General features: G+C 42.7%; 1 protein-coding gene across 3 annotated transcripts in view; it reads right to left on the minus strand.

Annotated features, from left to right (window-relative positions):
- The window catches only part of VIPAS39 (VPS33B interacting protein, apical-basolateral polarity regulator, spe-39 homolog), a 31,171-nt gene extending 13,019 nt beyond the window's left edge, over window positions 1–18,152 (minus strand). Inside the window, exons 1-12 of one of the 3 annotated variants that reach the window (XM_054530897.2) lie at window positions 17,818–17,919; window positions 17,551–17,736; window positions 14,355–14,447; window positions 13,647–13,749; window positions 11,524–11,670; window positions 10,043–10,081; window positions 9,622–9,686; window positions 8,823–8,879; window positions 4,543–4,635; window positions 3,418–3,451; window positions 2,849–2,951; window positions 1,370–1,397 (exon numbers count right to left, since the gene is read on the minus strand). In XM_054530897.2, the coding sequence (XP_054386872.1) occupies window positions 1,370–1,397; window positions 2,849–2,951; window positions 3,418–3,451; window positions 4,543–4,635; window positions 8,823–8,879; window positions 9,622–9,686; window positions 10,043–10,081; window positions 11,524–11,670; window positions 13,647–13,749; window positions 14,355–14,447 (762 nt within the window). In that variant the 5' untranslated portion in view covers window positions 17,551–17,736; window positions 17,818–17,919. Of the gene's footprint in view, window positions 1–1,369; window positions 1,398–2,848; window positions 2,952–3,417; window positions 3,452–4,542; window positions 4,636–8,822; window positions 8,880–9,621; window positions 9,687–10,042; window positions 10,082–11,523; window positions 11,671–13,646; window positions 13,750–14,354; window positions 14,448–17,550; window positions 17,737–17,817 lie in introns of all 3 variants that reach the window. The other 2 variants (XM_024231405.3, XM_054530898.2) reach the window with 2 other exon arrangements.
- Between the last annotated feature and the right edge of the window lie 27 nt (window positions 18,153–18,179).

Raw genomic sequence — 18,179 nt, forward strand, 5'->3', positions numbered from 1 at the left:
CAGTAAACTATATGATCACGCACCACTATACTCCAGCCTGTCTCGAAAAAAAAAAAAACTATGTTTCTGAAAAGCATTTTCAGTATTATATATATAATTATGCTGTTCAAAGGTTAACAATATTTAATGTGCCAACTGAATGTAGGTATGGATATCACAAATGTGTTGTATAGTAACTAAAAAAGCAATCCTGCTATCAACAGTGCTGAGAAATTCTTTTTTTGAGACAAGGTCTCATTCTTTCACCCAGACATGACCTCCCAGACTTAAGCGATCCTCCCACCTCAGTTTCCCAGGTAGCAGGGACTACAGGCATGCGCAACCATGCTTTGCTAATTTTTAAAATTTTTTTAGAGATAGGATCTCACTATGTTGCCCAGGCTGGTCTCCAACTCCTGGACTCTAGTGTTCCTCCCAACTCAGCCTCCCAAGTGCTGGCATTACAGGCATAAGCCACCATGCTTGGCTAGAAATTCTTATTCCTGCCAAGGTTTGTTTTTTTTTTTTTTTTTTTAACATGAATTGCTGAAGTTTTAATAATACAATTGAGTTTTTGGTAAAATTTCAGATTTATTCTTGTATTTCAGGAGTTCATTCTATGATTGTGAAAATCTGCCAAAATTCAATCTTAACGCCTGGCCATTGAATTCTCAGCCAGAACGTGTACTGGGTGTATCATCAACTTGACCTATCTTCCTTCTTGACCTATATCTGATTTCTTATCCTCTTAGCCTTCAACATTTTCTTTGTGAGAAGCCAAAACCCCAAAACTCCTACCAACCAGGACCTGAAAACAACCGAAAAACAAATTACAAATTGACCAGGCCAATTTTCACATATTTATTTTTTTAAATTTATTCATAAGCCCAACCAAAACAGCATATAAAAAGAAAGAATACATCATTTGGATTAAGTTTTCAGGTTTTCCAGGTGCCTCTCTCTTCTGTATATAATCAATATCAAAGGAAATAGTTCAATCAGTTTGGGATCTTGGAGGCTGGGGTTTGGCTTAGATTTCTGGGTTTGTTTTTTTTTTTTTGAGACAGAGTCTCGCTCTGTTGCCCAGGCTGGGGTGCAATGGCGCGATCTCAGCTCACTGCAACCTCCCCCTCCCAGGTTCAAGCAATTCTCCTGCCTCAGCCTCCCAAGTAGCTGGGATTACAGGCAGACGCCACCACACCCAGCTAATTTTTGTATTTTTAGTAGAGACAGGGTTTCACCATGTTGGCCAGGCAGGTCTTGAACTCCTGACCTCAGGTGATCCACCCACCTCGGCCTCCCAAAGTGCTGGGATTACAGGCATGAGCCACCGTGCCCAGCCTAGATTTCTGTTAAACAGGTCCCCAACTGAAACAAAGGCCACACTTACCGCAAGCTCTTCTGTTCTATCTAGGAACCTGGGAAGAAGCAGAAGGGAGCAGGGCATTTGTATCTATTGATGTGTGGCAGTATAACCTCACAAAATCGAGTGCCTCCTCTAGGTGAAACACAATTCAAACTCATTTCCCTCCATACACAAGATAAATGGTTGATCAGATATCATTGTTCCCCTGGTCTCTCTGGCTGAACAAAAATCAAGGACAAGAAGGTACTGCAAGCAACTAATAACTTTGTTAACAGGTCTGATAGGGAGGCTCAGAGCTACCTACTCTTCCACAGAAAACTTGGTTGTTGTTTTTTTTTCCTAAGATTAAAGCACTATTCTCTGTCAATACGATCTTGAAAACAGATTTTCTATATTGTTCTTTACTGTTTTCATGGACAGAGTACAATGTGTTTTGTCTCCCCCAGACCTTGGAGCACCAGGACTTTTGTCTTCTGATTCTTCTTTACTCTGAATAGACCACCATAATTAACATTACCACTTTTGGCATGGAGGTGATGCCTGATAAAGCCTTGTTGGTTGGGAAAGAGGAAGGGAGGGAAGGAAGGAGGGAGGAAGCAGCCAGCCTCTGTGACCATGTCTTCTTTTGCAAATTCCTGGCTAACACGTGTAATCTTGACCCTAACCAGGTAACCTGCTTTTCCCCACCTCAGTCTTTTGGGGAGCTCATTGCTGTGCTGGAGTCACTGGATAATCAGAGTCACCTTGGGCCACATGTCAGTCTAAACAGAGGTTCTAACCCTTTCTCTGACACTGAAGAAAGGACATCATGTGCACATATTTTAATCCAAAGGTGGGAAATAGTCCCCACTGACTGGAATTAGAGGGAAGAAAAACATGATAGAAGACCTTAGCCCTCTTTACCCCCAGCAGACATGCCTACCTCTCACCCATCAGAATCCTACCTAGTTTCATAGGCCCATGCAAATCCTAATCACTTCCATGAGGCTTTCCTTGGGTATCCTGACTGAAAATATTTTCTTCTTTTCTTCTACTGTACTTCGCACTGGTATCACTTAGAATCAAGTAATAAAAGATTCTAGGTCTTTTATAAGAAAACACTTAATAAATACTAATACTATAAACTAGTTATTATGCTAAGTGCTGGCTCACATACTAGCCCTTCATCTTCATAATAACCCGTGGGTAGGTGTCATCATCTCCATTTGATAGATGTGAAAACCTCATGAAGAGGGTTGGTAACTTGGCCAAGGTCACTCTATGAATGATATGGGAGACCTATAATAGCATTCAACCCAAGTGCATGTGACTCCAAGGCCCGGTTCTTAACCAACTTGCACCTTATCATAAGCTATGCTGTACTGCTCCCCTCACACTTCAATAGCTTGTCTTTCAGGTACTTCCAGGAAAAGGGCAGTTGGTGTCTTCTATTCCTTTGTATCCCTCAGAGTGCTTTGAAACAAATACTTACTAAACTTTATAGACCAGATGATCAGTTCTTACCTGAAGAGGTCTAAAAGCAACTTTTGATCCCCTATTTCCTTAAGGAAGTGAATAAGATGTCTCAGGGCAACCTGTCGCACCTCCAGCTCTCGGAAGAGGATCTCTGTCAGACAGTCAGGAGTTAGGTTGAGAAAGATTAAAGCCTATTAGTCAAGTGTGAAATTGGTCTCCCTACTTACACATTCCAAACATCTCATCAAAGCCTAACAAAAGCTAAGAATGGTTTACCCCTATGTCTTAATTCACCATCAACACACTCTATGGTCTTGGGCAGCTCATAGCCATTAAATCAGCTTTCCATTTCACACCAACCCAAACAGCAGGCACTTAGCACGGACTCTGACTTCTTCAAACCAACACAGCCATCTGAGGGGGCTCTGTGGTTAATGTAGTCATCACCCTAAAGGACGCCCTCAGAGATGTGATGTGTGCTCTGAAGTCTCAGGCCACCCCAGTTGTCTCTGAAATAGACTTGACTAATGAATTCTGGTATGAAAGGCACATGGCCTTCTCCCCTCGAATGTGGCAGACACCTTGCTGACTGAAGATTTCCTGCAAGCCATTCTCACCTTTGCTCAGTGTCCTCTTCAGGAAAATCAGAACCTACAGGAAAAAAGAACAAAGACCGTGCAAACTTTCCAACAGAGTCATGCCCTAAGCACTACAGACACGGGGCCAGCAACTCATTAGCAATCTCTGCAGGTACAGCCAACAGCTCTGTATGTGATGCAAGGAAAGCCAATGGCTATCTGGAACTGAGCTGTGTCTTGAGAGTCCACACACCCGTGCCCATGCTGCTGAGAGACACCTCCCTCTGAAAGAGGATACTCTGACATCTCTTCTCCCTCAGATTGTTTTATATAACACATAGTAGCCAACCTTCTGTGTCTTGGTTACAATCAAGGGTTTCACATAGGCTGGGCACGGTGACTCATGCCCATAATTCCAACACTTTGGGAGGCTAAGGCAGGGAGATTACTTGAGCCCAGGAGTGTGAGATCAGCTTGGGCAACATAGCGAGACCCTGTCTCTACAAAAAAATTTAAAAATTAGCCAGGCAAGGCCAAGCGTGGTGGCTCACGCCTGTAATCCCAGCTCTTTGGGAGGCCGAGGCTCGTGGATCACCTGAGGTCAGGAGTTTGAGACCAGCCCAGCCAATGTGGTGAAACCCCGTATCTACTAAAAATACAAAAATTAGCTGGGCATGGTGGCCCACTCCTGCAATCCCAGCTACTTGGGAGGCTGAGGCAGGAGTATCACACAGTGAGTCGAGATTGTGCTACTGCACACTAGCCTGGGTGACAGAGTGAGACTCCATCTCAAAAAAAAAAAAAAAAAAAAAACTAGCCAGGCATGGTGGTATGCACCTGTGGTCCCAGCTACTGGGGGAGCTGAGGTGAGAGGATCACTTAAGCTCAGGAGGTCGAGGCTACAGCGAGCCATGATCACACCACTGCACTTCAACCTGGGCGACAGAGCAAGACCCTGTCTCCAAAAAAACACAGGGTTCCACGCTTAGTGCATGTGGCACCAGCTAAGCCCTTAAAGCACAGATTACTTAGAATCCTACACCTCCAAGGGGAATCCAGAATCTTTACTTAACATTTAACACAAAATGTTAGTCTATTTGATTGGATTTTTAGAAACTAGTGAAAACAATAATTAAACAAAAAACAACAAATCCGACAACTCACTGCAGTAATGACGTTTCCATCATGCATGCTTACTGCCTCTTCTAGGAGTTGTAGTTTGTCTTGTAAGGAGCGGAATCTCTCTAGTGAGCAAACCTGGCAGAATAACACTAGAATTAGTACATAAGAAGACAGTTTTCTTTATTCCTTTGTTGCTGGATACTAAAGAATGAGCAATAATGAAACAAAATGTCCCCAAGGAGAGTCTCTTTATTTTTACGCTATGGTCCCCAGCACTTATAAAACAGTAGGCTCCCACCACCCTCTCTAGTTCAGCCTGCTGCCCTATAAGATGCTAACGTCCTGAAGTCTTGATAAAGTCAACAGAAATCACTTGTTCTTTTTGAGACGGAGTCTTGCTCTGTTGCCCAGGCTGGAGTGCAGTGGCACAATCTCGGCTCACTGCAAGCTCCGCCTCCTGGGTTCACGCCATTCTCCTGCCTCAGCCTCCTGAGTAGCTGGGACTAGAGGTGCCCACCACCACGCCCGGCTAATTTTTTTTTTTTAGTAATTTAATTTTTAGTAGAGACAGGGTTTCACTGTGTTAGCCAGGATGGTCTCGATCTCCTGATCTCGTGATCCGCCTGCCTCGGCCTCCCAAAGTGCTGGGATTACAGGCATGAGCCACCGCACCCAGCCAATCACTTGTTCTTTTTTAAGAACCTTTATTCATAATTTGCATACAATAAAACACACCCTATTTAAGTATATACTTTAGTGATTTTTTTTTTTTTTTTGAGACGGAGTCTCACTCTGTTGCCCAGGTTGGAGTGCAGTGGCGCAATCTTGGCTCACTGCAAGCCCTGCTTCCTGGGTTCACACCATTTTCCTGCCTCAGCCTCCCGAGTAGCTGGGACTACAGGCACCCGCCACCACACTCAGCTAATTTTCTTGTATTTTTAGTAGAGACAGTGCTTCACCATGTTAGCCAGGATGGTCTTGATCTCCTGACCTTGTGATCCGCCTGCCTCGGCCTCCCAAGGTGCTGGGATTACAGGCGTGAGCCACCATGCCCAGCCAGTATCTCATAGTTTTAATTCACATTTTCTTGATAACTATAATTTTAAGTATCTTTTAAAGTGATTATCGGTCATTCGTGTATCTTCTTTTGTGATGTGTCTGGTCAACTCTTGTGCCAATTTTTTTATCAGACTGTCTACTTATCACTGAGCTAAGAGTTTTGTTGTTGTTGTTGTTGTTTTTGAGACAGGGTCTCACTGTATTGCCCAGGCTGGAGTGCAGTGGCATGATCATGGCTCAGTGCAGCCTCGACTTCCTGGGCTCAAGCACTCCTCCCACCTCAAGCCTCCTGAGTGGCTGGGACCATAGGTGAGTGCCATCACACCTGGCTAATTTTTATTTTGTAGAGATGGGGTCTTGCTATATTGCCAGGTTTAATAAGAGTTTTATATATATTCTGGCCAAGTACAGTGGCTCACGCATATAATCCCAGCACTTTGGGAGGCCAAGGCAGGCAGATCACCTGAGATCAGGAGTTTGAGACCAGTCTGGCCAACATGGTGAAACCTCCTCTACTAAAAATACAAAAATTAGCCAGGCATGGTGGCACACACCTGTAATTCCAGCTACTCAGGAGGCTGAAGCAGGAGAATCACTTGAACCTGGGAGGCGTAGGTTGCAGTGAGCTGAGATCGCGCCACTGCACTCCAGCCTGGGCGACAGAGGGAGACTCCATCTCAAAAAAAAAAAAAAAAAAAGTTTTATATATATTCTGGATAAAAGTCCTTTATAATACACGTGTTTTGAAACTACCTTCTCTGAGCTATGGTGGTCTTTTCATGGTTTTAACAGTGGTTTCTAAAAAAAAAATAAAAGTTTTAAATTTTGATGAAGTCCATTTTATCAATTTTTTCATTTATAGTTCATGCTTTTTGTGTCCTAGGTAATAAATCTTTGCCTAAGTCAAGATCATAAACATTTTCATCTATATTTTCTTCTAGAAGTTTTATAGCTTTAACACTTAATTTACATTTAGGTCTATGATCCATTTTATTTATTTATTTTTTCATTCCCAATCCTTAGAACCTGTGAAGTATAATCCATTTTATCTGCTTTTTTTTTAGAGAGAGGGTCTCGCTCTCTCGCCCAGGTTGGAATGCAGTGATGCAATCACAGCTCATTGCAGCCTCAACCTCCAGGGCTCAATTGATCTTCCTGCCTAAGCCTCCTGAGTAGCTGGGATTACAGGCACAAGCCACCACACCTGGCATTATGATCCATTTTGATCCATTAATTATTATGATCATTGCCAATTCTACCAAAATTCGTCTGTACATTCAAGGCAATCCCAATAAAAATCTCAGCAACTCTTTTGTAGACACTGCCAAGCTGCTACTAAAATCGACATGGAAGTATAAAGGATCTAGAATAGCCAAAACAATTTTGGAAGAGAAGAACAACATTGAAGGTTGAAAGCTTCAACATAGTTGAAGTATCTTGATTTCAAGATTTATATAATAATCAAGACTGTAGTATTAGCTTAAGGATAAATAATCCAATGAACTAGAATAAAGAGTCCAGAAATAGGCCTACACATATATGATCATTAATTTTCTTCTTATTTTTTTCTTCTTGAGACAGGGTCTTGCTCTGTTGCCTAAGCTGGAATGGAGTGGCACAATCTCGGCTCATTGCAGCCTCAACCTTCAGGGCTCAAGCAATTCTTCCATCTCAGCCTCTCAAGCAACTGTGACTAAAAACATATCCTGCTATAAGATTATAAGTTACATTTATATATTTATAATTATAAATTATAATATACATTTATATTATAAATTAGCCACACCTGGCTTTTTTTTTTTTTTTTTTTTTTAAAGATGGAGTCTCGTTCTTGTTGCCCAGGCTGGAGTGCAACTGCACAATCTCGGCTCACCAGGTTCAAACGATTCTCTTGCCTCAGTCTCCTGAGAAGCTGGGATTACAGGCATGTGCCACCACGCCCAGCTAATTTTGTATTTTTAGTAGAGACGGGGTTTCTCCATGTTGGTCAGGCTGGTCTCAAACACCCAACCTCAGGTGATCTGCCTGCCTTGGCCTTTCAAAGTGCTGGGATTACAGGCATGAGTCACCGCGCCTGGCCGCACACCTGGCTAATTTTTTTTTTTTATCATTTGTAGAGACATGGTCTCACTATGTTGCCCAGCCTAGTCTTGAACTTCTGGGCTCAACATATCCTCCCACCTTGGCCTCCCCAAGTTCTGGGATTACAGGCATGAGCCACTGTGACTGGCCCGATTTTCAACAAAGGCATCAGCAGGATAATTCAATGGGGAAAGGATAGTTTTTTCAACAAATAGTGCTGGAACAAATGGAGATCTACATGGGGAAAACAATGAAACTCAAACCCTTACATCACACCATATGCAAAAATGAACTCAATGAATCACAGATCTAACATAAAAGATTGTTCTCACTCTTTTTTTGGGGGGGGCAGGGGGGTGGAGTTTCACTCTTGTTGCCCAGGCTGGAGTGCAGTGGCACGATCTCAGCTCACTACAACCTCCACCTCCCAGATTCAAGTGATTCTCCTGCCTCAGCCTCCCGAGTAGCTGGGATTACAGGTGCACGCCACCACGCCCACCTAATTTTTTGTATTTTTAGTAGAGATGGGGTTTCACCATGTTGGCCAGGCTGGTCTAGAACTCCTGACCTCAGGTGATCTGCCTGCCTTGGCCTCCCAAAGTGCTGGGATTACAGGCGTGAGCCACCACGCCCGGCTTTTTTTTTTTTTTTTTTTTTTTTTTTGAGACAGAGTCTTACTCGCCAGGCTGAAATGCAGTGGTGCAATCTCAGCTCACTGCAACCTCCACCTCCTGGGTTCAAGTGATTCTCCTGCCTCAGCCTCCCAAGTAGCTGGGACTACAGGTGCCTGCCACCACGCCCAGCTAATTTTTTATATTTTTAGTACAGATGGGGTTTCACCATGTTGGCCAGGACGGTCTTGATCTCTTGACCTCGTGATCCACCCGCCTTGGCCTCCCAAAGTGCTGGGATTACAGGCGTGAGCCACCACCCCTGGCCCCGGCCTCTCACTCTTAAATGTATTTCTCCCTCTCATCCGTTACTCTTTCCCCACTACCCCGTCAAAGCAACAGTAAGGAGAATCAGAAATTTTGCCACTGACTTTCAACCTTAGTGGATTTACTTTCCCCCTGAAATTCATTGAACAAATTAGAACTGAAGAGAGGTCGTCAAGAAATCTTCCCTGTGTGAACAAGCTGCCCAGCTTCCCAAAGAACCTCACAAAAATTCTCTGTCCTTACCTTGCCCTTCCGGAGGCGTCGCACTGTATCACTGGGGCTCCAGTCATTGCTGTAATCCTGGAATATTAGCAATACGTGAATCCCAGGAAGTTAAGGAATCAAACTTATCAGTGTACCCACTCCTCAACTCAAACTCAGTCTTAGTGTCTAAGGGGGAAATACTTTGTGGGAGGGAATGGATGTGAAAAAAATGAAGAAATGGGACGGTTTTGTTTTGAGTTTCTGAAGGAACTAGAGCAGGGGCAATATAGATAAGGGGAGATGGATCAAAGAGGGAGGAACCAATTGACAAAGCCAGTAGCCCCATGCCTACCAGTTCAGGACTGCAACCTCTAGATGAATTAGAATCACGTTTTAGGATTCTAACAATTAATGCCTTTGGTCAACAGAAGGAAAGAGAGAGCCGTTGGAGACATGTTCCTTTTCTGACCTTAGGATATGGTTTCTTCCTTATGAATCAATTTGCTTTATTTGCTTCATGGGAATATGAGCTCTACCAAGCTTCCAGACTGCAGTGATGATCACTGGGTTTCAAAGTACAGCCTTCAAGTGGGAGCATAATGAGTAAGCAAAGTATGGCAGAACTGAGTCAGAATATAGAGATTATAAGTCTAAGTTGCACCCTTTCCTAGCTCTGAGACCCCAGGTAAGCCTTAATGTTTAGAAACCCAGTTTTCTTATCTATAAAACAGGGTTAAAAAAATATCTACTCAAATAGTTGGGAGAATCAAGCCAGGTAACATATGTCAAGGTACTTTATACTGTGGAAAGTGTCACACCAGTGTATGCTGTAACTCACCCTATACTCCCCTTTGGGTCTCCCCAGCTCTGGAGCATAGCTTTTGGCAGGTGTGTCTGACAGAGCTGAAAAAGAACAAGCAGCTGGTTCAGAAGGGCACCATGAATCCTGCTTGTCATTCCCTCCCTCTACTGCTTCCTTCTCACATTTTTTTGACTTGTGGGCTCCCAATGTTAACTTTATGGCCAAAAGCAGATCTCCGTTCTTCCCCAAAGACAGCATTCCTGGAAGTCACCTTTGCCCCTGTAGCTAGAATGATTTCTACCTCCTTAGTCAGTATCAGAAAATTCCTCTAATAATGACAGTAGATGCAGAAAAAAGTTCATCTGATCATCTAATTACTACCTGTCCCCATAACTCCCCAGACTGTACCAGATCAGTAACATTTCCCACAGCAATTAAAAGAGGGTTCAATGCCTACCATCAGAAAGGGACTGGAAACTTCCAGGTCTAGTTCTACCTAAAGGTAAAGAACACAAGAGGGAAAAGGTCAACAGTTTAAATCAGAGCCATCCAGACTTGGTTAAAGACACAATGTATACAGAACTCTATAATGCAATACAGGAACTTAAGGCTTAAAGGTTTTATTCATCTGTAGAAATCTGAAGTGCCATCAAAAAATGGAGCAGGGAGAAAATTTTTTTCAATTATGGTAAAATATACATAACAAAATTTATCATTTTAACCATTTTTAAGTGTATAAGTCAGTAGCATTAAGTACATTCACACTGTTGTACAACCATCACCACTATCCATCTCCAGAACTTTTTCATCATCCCAAACTGAGACTCTCTACCCTTTAACCAACTCTATACCCTTTAAACAATAACTCTCCATTCCCTCCACCCCAGCTCTTGGTAACCACCATTCTACTTTCTGTCTCTATGAATCTGACTATTCTAGGTCATACATAAATGGAGTCATACAATATTTGTCCCTTTGTGCCTTATTTTATTTAGCATCACATCCTCAAGGATCATCCATGTTGCAGCATGTATGGGAATGTCGTTTTTCTTTAATGCTGAGTAACATTCCACTGCATGTATATGGCACATTTTGTTTATCCATTCATCCATCAATGGACATTTGGGTTGTTTCCATCTTTGGCTATTGTGAATAATGCTGCTATCAACATGGAGGTACAAATATCTATTCAAGCCCCTGCTTTCCATTCTTTTTGATATATACCTAGAAGTAAAATTGCTAGATCATATGTTATTTATTTATTTATTGAGACGGAGTTTTGCTCTGTCACCCAGGCTAGACTGCAGTAGTGCAATCTCGGTTCACTACAACCTTTGCCTCCCAGGTTCTAGCAATCTGCCTCCCTCAGCCTCCTGAGCAGCTGGGATTACAGGCGCCCCCCACCATGCCCAGCTAATTTTTGTATTTTTAGTAGAGACGGGGTTTCACCATATTGGTAGGCTGGTCTAGAACTCCTGACCTCAAGTGATCCACCCGCCTCAGCCTCCCAAAAGTGCTGGGATTACAGGCGTGAGCCACCCACCATGCCTGGCCAGTTATACGTTTACTGTTTAATTTTTTTAAAAAAACCACCATACTGTCTTCCACGGTGGCTGCACCATTTGGCATTCCCACCAACAAGGTTTTCCAACAGCAATGCACAAGGTGTAGGGAGGAATTCTGATCTAGGCAAATTTCTTCAGTACTAGTCACAGGGTTAATGTCAATTTCGTTCATCGTGTTCTAGAAAACCAGTCCAACTCCTCTGCATTTCTCTCATTTCTCTCGCTCCTAACACCCAGCTGCCAGCTCCGATGAGAATGCTTTATCCTTCAATAATCTTTTTTTTTTTTACAAACTAAATGAAAATTATGGCCCAAGATTTTTCTGAAAAATGAGAAGGAGGACTTCCCTATCCATTTAAGCATCTCTCTTTACCTCTAAAAAAGCTGCTCAGGGAGTAGGTAGAAGTAGGCTTGGGTAGTTGTGCATAGGAGGAGAAGCTGTTTCGGCTCTTCAGCTGTTCACGCCCCTCGTGGGTTGAGCCGCTGTTACCAGCAGTCTCTTTAATGGACCATGAGATACCTGCAAGATAGCAAGAACCACATCAGCAATTCTCATCCACAATAAAGCCTTGACCTCCAACATTCCACAAACTCTAGAAGCTTTTCACCAGAAGCCCTGGTCCCTTGGCCAACTTGGGGCAGGGAGAAAAGATAGAATCAAATAGACTAATCAGCAGAAAAATGGACCAAGGACATGAATAAGTGGATCACAGAAAATTCAAATGGCTCTTAAACATATGAAAAGATGCTCAACCTTACTCTTTTTTACTTTTTTTTCTTTTTTTTTTTTTTTTAGAGACAGGGCCTCACTACGTTGCCGGAGCTCTGGAGTACAGTGGCTATTCATAATCATATCTCACAATCATGTCTCATGTCAGCCTCAACTCCTGGCCTCAAGTCATCCGTCACCACTACCCTCCAAGAGGCACACACCACCTGCCCCCAGCTTTGCTAAGAGTACTACAAATTAAAAATATAATGAGAAACCATTAGTCCCCATAAGATGGGGAAAGATCCAGAAGCTTGATAATACCCTGTGTTGGCCAGGCTATAGGGAAACTGGAACCCTCCTCCATTGCTGGTGATAGTACGAATTGGTACAACCCCCGTGGAGGTCAATTTGGCAATATCTACCCAATACAGATGCAAACATCCTATGTGAGTAATTCCACTCTAAGAATTGCTCTTTCATTTATGCATCTAGGGTCAGAATATAAAGTCAATGATAGAAATGTAAAGAGCAAAAGATTGAAAAATCTAAAATTCAACAGTGGGCTGGCTAAATAAATGATGGTAAATCCATACAATTTAATACTATGCTGCTATTTAAAAAAAGAAAGAGAAAATGAGAACACTCTTTATATACTGACATGGAAAGATCTCCAAGCTATAGTAACACATAAAAAGAGCAAGGTATGAAGTATGCTACTGCTTGTGTAAAAAAGGGATAAGAATACATGTTTCTATATAGATTTCCAAATGCAAAAAGAGTCTTTAGATGAATACACAGGAACCAAGCAACAATGATTGTTTTCTTGGGAGGACAGGAACTGAAAACTGAGAAGATACATAACAATATGGAATGGAAACTTTTCACTGTAGACCTTTAATTTTTTTTTAATCTTTAGTCACATTATAGTATGGCCTATTTTTTAAAAACTTTCAATTAAAAGTATTTCTTAAAAATCAGATGGGGGCCAGGGACAGTGGCTCATACCTATAATCCCAGCACTTTAGGAGGCCAAGGCAGGCGGATCACTTGAGGTCAGGAGTTCGAGACCAGCCTGGCCAACATGGTAAAACTCCATCTCTACTAAAACTACAAAAATTAGCCAGGCATGGTGGTTGGTGCCTTTAATCCCAGCTACTAGGGAGGCTGAAGCATGAGAATCGCTTGAACCTGGGAGGCGGAGGTTGCAGTGAGTCAAGATCGCACCATTGCACTGCAGACTAGGCAACAGAGTAAGACTCCATCTCAAAAAAAAAAAAAAAAAAAAATCAAATGGACTCTGAAAAAGTATTAAGTGGTATCATATACAGCTAAGCAGTGAGACTTGGTGGGTAAGGAAGTCCATTCTGTCAATCAGTTATGAGTATACTGAGTTAAGTCAGTAGTTCTCAAATATGGCTACGTATCAGAATCACCTGCAGTATTTATTAAAATTTGAAACCCCCTCTACTCCACAGAAGACCTAATGAACAGAATATCTGGGATAAAGCCTAGGAGTATGTCATTTTAACAAGCACCCCAAATGAGAATGAAATAGCCAGCCAAGCGTCAACCCCTGAAGAGCAGACCTATATAGCCATGTGGGAACTCCTGCTGGATTTCCCAAGTATCTTCTCCTGGAGTTAAGTTTCCAGATGTATGCTCATCTGAAAATAGTCTTATCCTAGTCCCTCTCCTAACTAGCATTGAAGAGACAAACAAGTAGAGCCTTCATCAGTGATAAGAATTCTGAACATCTATCCCCGCCTAGGGACTCTTCTACTTACTTCCCACAGGTTCCCCACTCCAGCTGACTCGCTCCAGGTCATCATCGTCATCATCATCCACGAAGTCTCGGAGGCTGTTCACTGCCCGCTTGGACTCCTTTAACTGCAGAGGGACACAAGGCTAGGGTTCTCAGGCAAATCATCATTTCCCACCTCTCTTCTGACAATCAAGAAGGCTGAGGAATTGGGGCCTGAAGGTGGCCAACACTCGCCCTGTGCAATCAAAAGCCTAGCATACTAGATATTTGCCAAGAAAACAAACTGATTTTTAGCCAACGCTACAGTCCAGTGGTAAAAGAGTTAGGAGGAATCAAAGTCACTTTTGAATTCTCATCATATTCCTGGCAGTGACTTGCTATGTAAACCTGAGTGAATTTATTCACCTCTCTAAAAATAAATGATTCCTCAATTGCAAAATAGACACAACAAAGATAAATCTTCCAATCCAGTTCATCTTTCAAAAATTAAAAAAAAAAAATCACATGAATAAAAGACTTGGGGTTCTTTAAAAAGAAAAAAAAACTGAAAGGAATAAATCATCTTAAAAAGGTAAAGTAAGAAACGCAGTGAGCTGGACTTTACAATCCTTCTGGCTCTTTCCTGAGCCTAATGAAGACATGGTCAAAAGCCTAGTTACCCAGAATGCAAGAGGAAGGAATTTTAGACTGGCACTATGGAGAAGAGTACAAACTTCAGCAGTTGACCTACCTGTGAAAGCTCATCATCTTCATCGTCAAAGGTAAAAGCCTTGAACTTGGAGCTGTTCCAATACTCCTCCTCATCACCCTTTGTCCGATTCATCTACAGTGACAGGAAGACATACATTGTCCCTTTCTGGGTCTCTCCCTAAAGAGTTCCAAAAGCTTTAGTTTCCTGTGCCACTAACTGCTCCCAAAAATCAAGGATGCAGAAAAGAATCTGGTAAAACAAATATTGAACCTGCCATATAAAACCAGATTCTTGGGTCTCCAACTGATCAAATCATACTTCTAATCTTCTAATTACCCAGAAGTAGTCATCCATTCTTAGGGCATCTACTTTGTCCAGGGCACTCTCTCAGGTGTTGTAAGGTATATAAAAAAGTGTCAGAGGCTGGGTGCAGTGGCTCAGGCCTTTAATCCCAGCACTTTGGGAGGCCGGGGCGGGCAGAACACCTCAGGTCAGGAGTTCGAGACCAGCCTGACCAACATGGAGAAACCCTGTCTCTACTAAAAATACAGAATTAGCCGGGCATGGTGGCGCATGCCTGTAATCCCAGCTACTCAGGAGGCTGAGGCAGGAGAATTGCTTGAACCCGGGAGGCAGAGGTTGCGGTGAGCCGAGACAGCACCATTGCACTCCAGCCTGGGCAACAAGAGCGAAACTCCGTCCCAAAAAAAAAAATGTGTCAGACGTGGAGACCCTACAACAGAGCTAGGGCATTCAGCATAGGTATGTATTAAAAGCAACAGTACAAGGCAGGCAAATGCTATAAGAATCTATCACAAAACTTTGCTGAATACACAAGGAAGAGCAATCAGAACATGCACAAAACAGACAAAAATTGCATTCACATTTTCAACAAATACTTATTGAGCACGATCTCTGAGGCACTGTTCTAGGCTCTGGGAATACTACAGTGAATGAAACCGACAAATATTCCACCCTCATGTATGCTTTTTAAATGCCTGAAAGAACGGAAAGCAAAGCAATTAAAAGAAGCAGAACTGTCTCACCTAAATCTTCAAATTATGACTATTTTATTAACAACTGTTAGCCAAAATTTGAGAAATGAGGGGATGGCCAAGAAAAGCAAGTATATAAAGAAGTAGTCAAAAGACCACAAGTCCCTGTTATAACTACTATAAAATTCAATTTTGCCCTGCAAAAACAAGTTTTGCCCTAGAATTACAAACTAGGCAGGGCACAGTGGCTCATATCTGTAATCTCAGCACTTTGGGAGACTGAGGTGGGAGGATCGCCTGAGCCCAATTCAAGACTAGCCTGGGCAACACAGTAAAACTGTCTCTACAAAAAAATTTAAAAAACAAAACAAAAAACTAGCTGGACATGGTGATGTAGTCCCAGCTACTTGGGAGGCTAAAGTGGGAGGATCACCTGAGCTTGGGAGGTCGAGGCTGCCATGAGCTGAGATTACACCACTGCACTCCAGCCTGGGAGACACAGTGAGAGCCTCCCTATCTCCAAATAAGGAAACAGAATTACAAACTAAATTATCAACGCCAACTGGATTAGAATGAAAACTATGATTTAAGCCAAGGACTGGGTATAAAACTCCCACAGCACCAAAAATAACTGTAAAGGCTAAACAGCATCAAGTTCTAAAAGAACCATTTGCTTTTCCTTTTAATAGCACCTTCATCAATAAAAGCTTGAGAAAAGCCTTGTCACGGTAGTCCTGTTGAGACTTTTGATGGCACTTAAAGATACTCTACTGTTACTTCCTGACTCTGTTTTCAACTCAGGGGATATAGGGATAGCAAGGGTATTGTGGGAATTTTCTACTATCTGGTCCCTTCCCATGGCAGACATCACTAATTGATTTCTACTGGAACAGTGTTGTTTAAAAATCCTTTTCTGTATTTAATTTTAGGGAGATAAACCAAAAATGCTGGCAGACACCATAAAATCATCCCACACAGACACTGTAGTCAGGCAACCTTGAGTTCAAATCCTGGTTTCTCTTAATTCTGAGCAAACTGGATAAATGACTTTACTTCTAAGCCTTGGAGAAAATTATATCCTATCTCACAGGGTTGCAGGGAACATCTATAAAAGTGTCTAGCAGAAAGTAAATACTAAATGTTATTTCCTTTTAATATGGAATATCATACTGACATTTTTCTGTCTTGGTTTCCCCATCTGTAAAATGGGCGTAACAGATGACCTACCTTAGAAATGGTTATGAGGAGTAAACCAGTTAATACATGTAAAGTGCTTACTGCCTGACCCAAAATTAACACTCAATAGTAACTTTTATTATTAATACATCATCCTGCTACCTTGGGAAAAGCTAAAAAAGAAAATATTTTTTAGCAATACTAAAGATTAAAAAAAATACAAAAATTCTGAGTGGCTACAAATGCTGAAGATGTGTATAGAACATATAAATGTCTCTGGCACACATGTCATTTCATAAATCACTCTGTCATTCATTTGCTCCTCAGAACAATCTTGTAAGGTAGGCCTGGGAGATTCCATTTCCATGCTACTCATGGGGAAAGTGAGGCACAAAAGAGTTCAGTATCAAAGCCACCTTGTTAAGTGCTCCTATTTCAAATTACGATCCAGGCTTTCTGGCTCCTAGACCATTTCTAGTGTCTTGCATGGTCCTTCTACCTATTTTTCACTTTCCGGAAAACTAGAGATCATTCCTTCACTATAGTAGTCATCTACAGATAGACATAGAATGTGTCTAACAAACACAATAATCTGCCAGAGGATTTCTGGAATCTTTTTAACCATGCAATGGAAGTAGACAACCGCCATCAATTTGTATTTATAACGCCAAATGAGAAGCTAGGTTTACTTGGCAAGTATAGATAATGATCTAGTGGCTCTGGAGTTCTAAAGTAATCAGGTACAATCTTAAGAGTGACAGGTGCTTCAACACGATTTAAAATACTTCAGAGGTTTGTCTTTATCGTCTCCTGTTTACTGACAGCCCACAAGGTAGGGTGAGAGACCTCAGGGGAGAACAGGAACTTTACAAAGGAAAACAGAAGAATCAGCAAGAAAACCACAACATGCTCCCTGCCTCAGAAAACTCCAAAAACCAGCTACTGAGAAGTCAGACTTGGTTTCAATTATCTTCCGAGCCAGGAAGATACAGGTGAGGCTTGTGAACTGAGACCAGCGAACATGAGTTAAGCTAGGATGAACGTCCAGGAAGCCATGGATCTACCGCAGTTGTCAAAGCCCAGCAGATCCCTGGCAGAGTTAAATGCTCGTTCTGAACCAAATGTCCGCTTCCGAACCAATCGCTGGTGCTCACTCGCAGCCCCAATCCCAAGCGTACTCCAGCGCCCAAGGGTCGCCCTGACTGAAAGAAGAGAATCAGGCCTGTGGTCGTAGGGTGTAGGGATGCCTCCTAGAAGAGGGGAAAAGATCAAGATGTGGAGAGGCTGGACTCAGCCAGATACGCGACTCAAGGGGCTTGGGACACCCTCACCTCTTCCGCACAGAGCCCTCCCTCTCACGACAGCGCCAGCCTCCGCCGCCGCTGGACCAGCCCTTCTATTCAGGCTGTGCAGCTTAGAGAAGGGGGCAGAAGGGAATAATCGTAGGGCGGAGAAAAAACACGAATAACGAGACCGCAGGGCATCCTGGAAGTTGTAGTTTCTTCTGCCTCTGCTGTCAGGCGCTGTCACGACGAACCACAAGGCTTCTTGACTACAGCCCCCAGAAACCCCAGCACTGCGCTAGGTCATTTCCTCTCCTTTCCGCGCGACCTTCCGCGGTTATCAAGCGGGTCACGTAACAAGACTACAATTCCCATGAGGCTCAGCAAGGGCGATTTAGGGTCCAGGGAAG

Source organism: Pongo abelii, chromosome 15 (assembly GCF_028885655.2).
Source record: "Pongo abelii isolate AG06213 chromosome 15, NHGRI_mPonAbe1-v2.0_pri, whole genome shotgun sequence".
NCBI lineage: Eukaryota > Metazoa > Chordata > Mammalia > Primates > Hominidae > Pongo > Pongo abelii.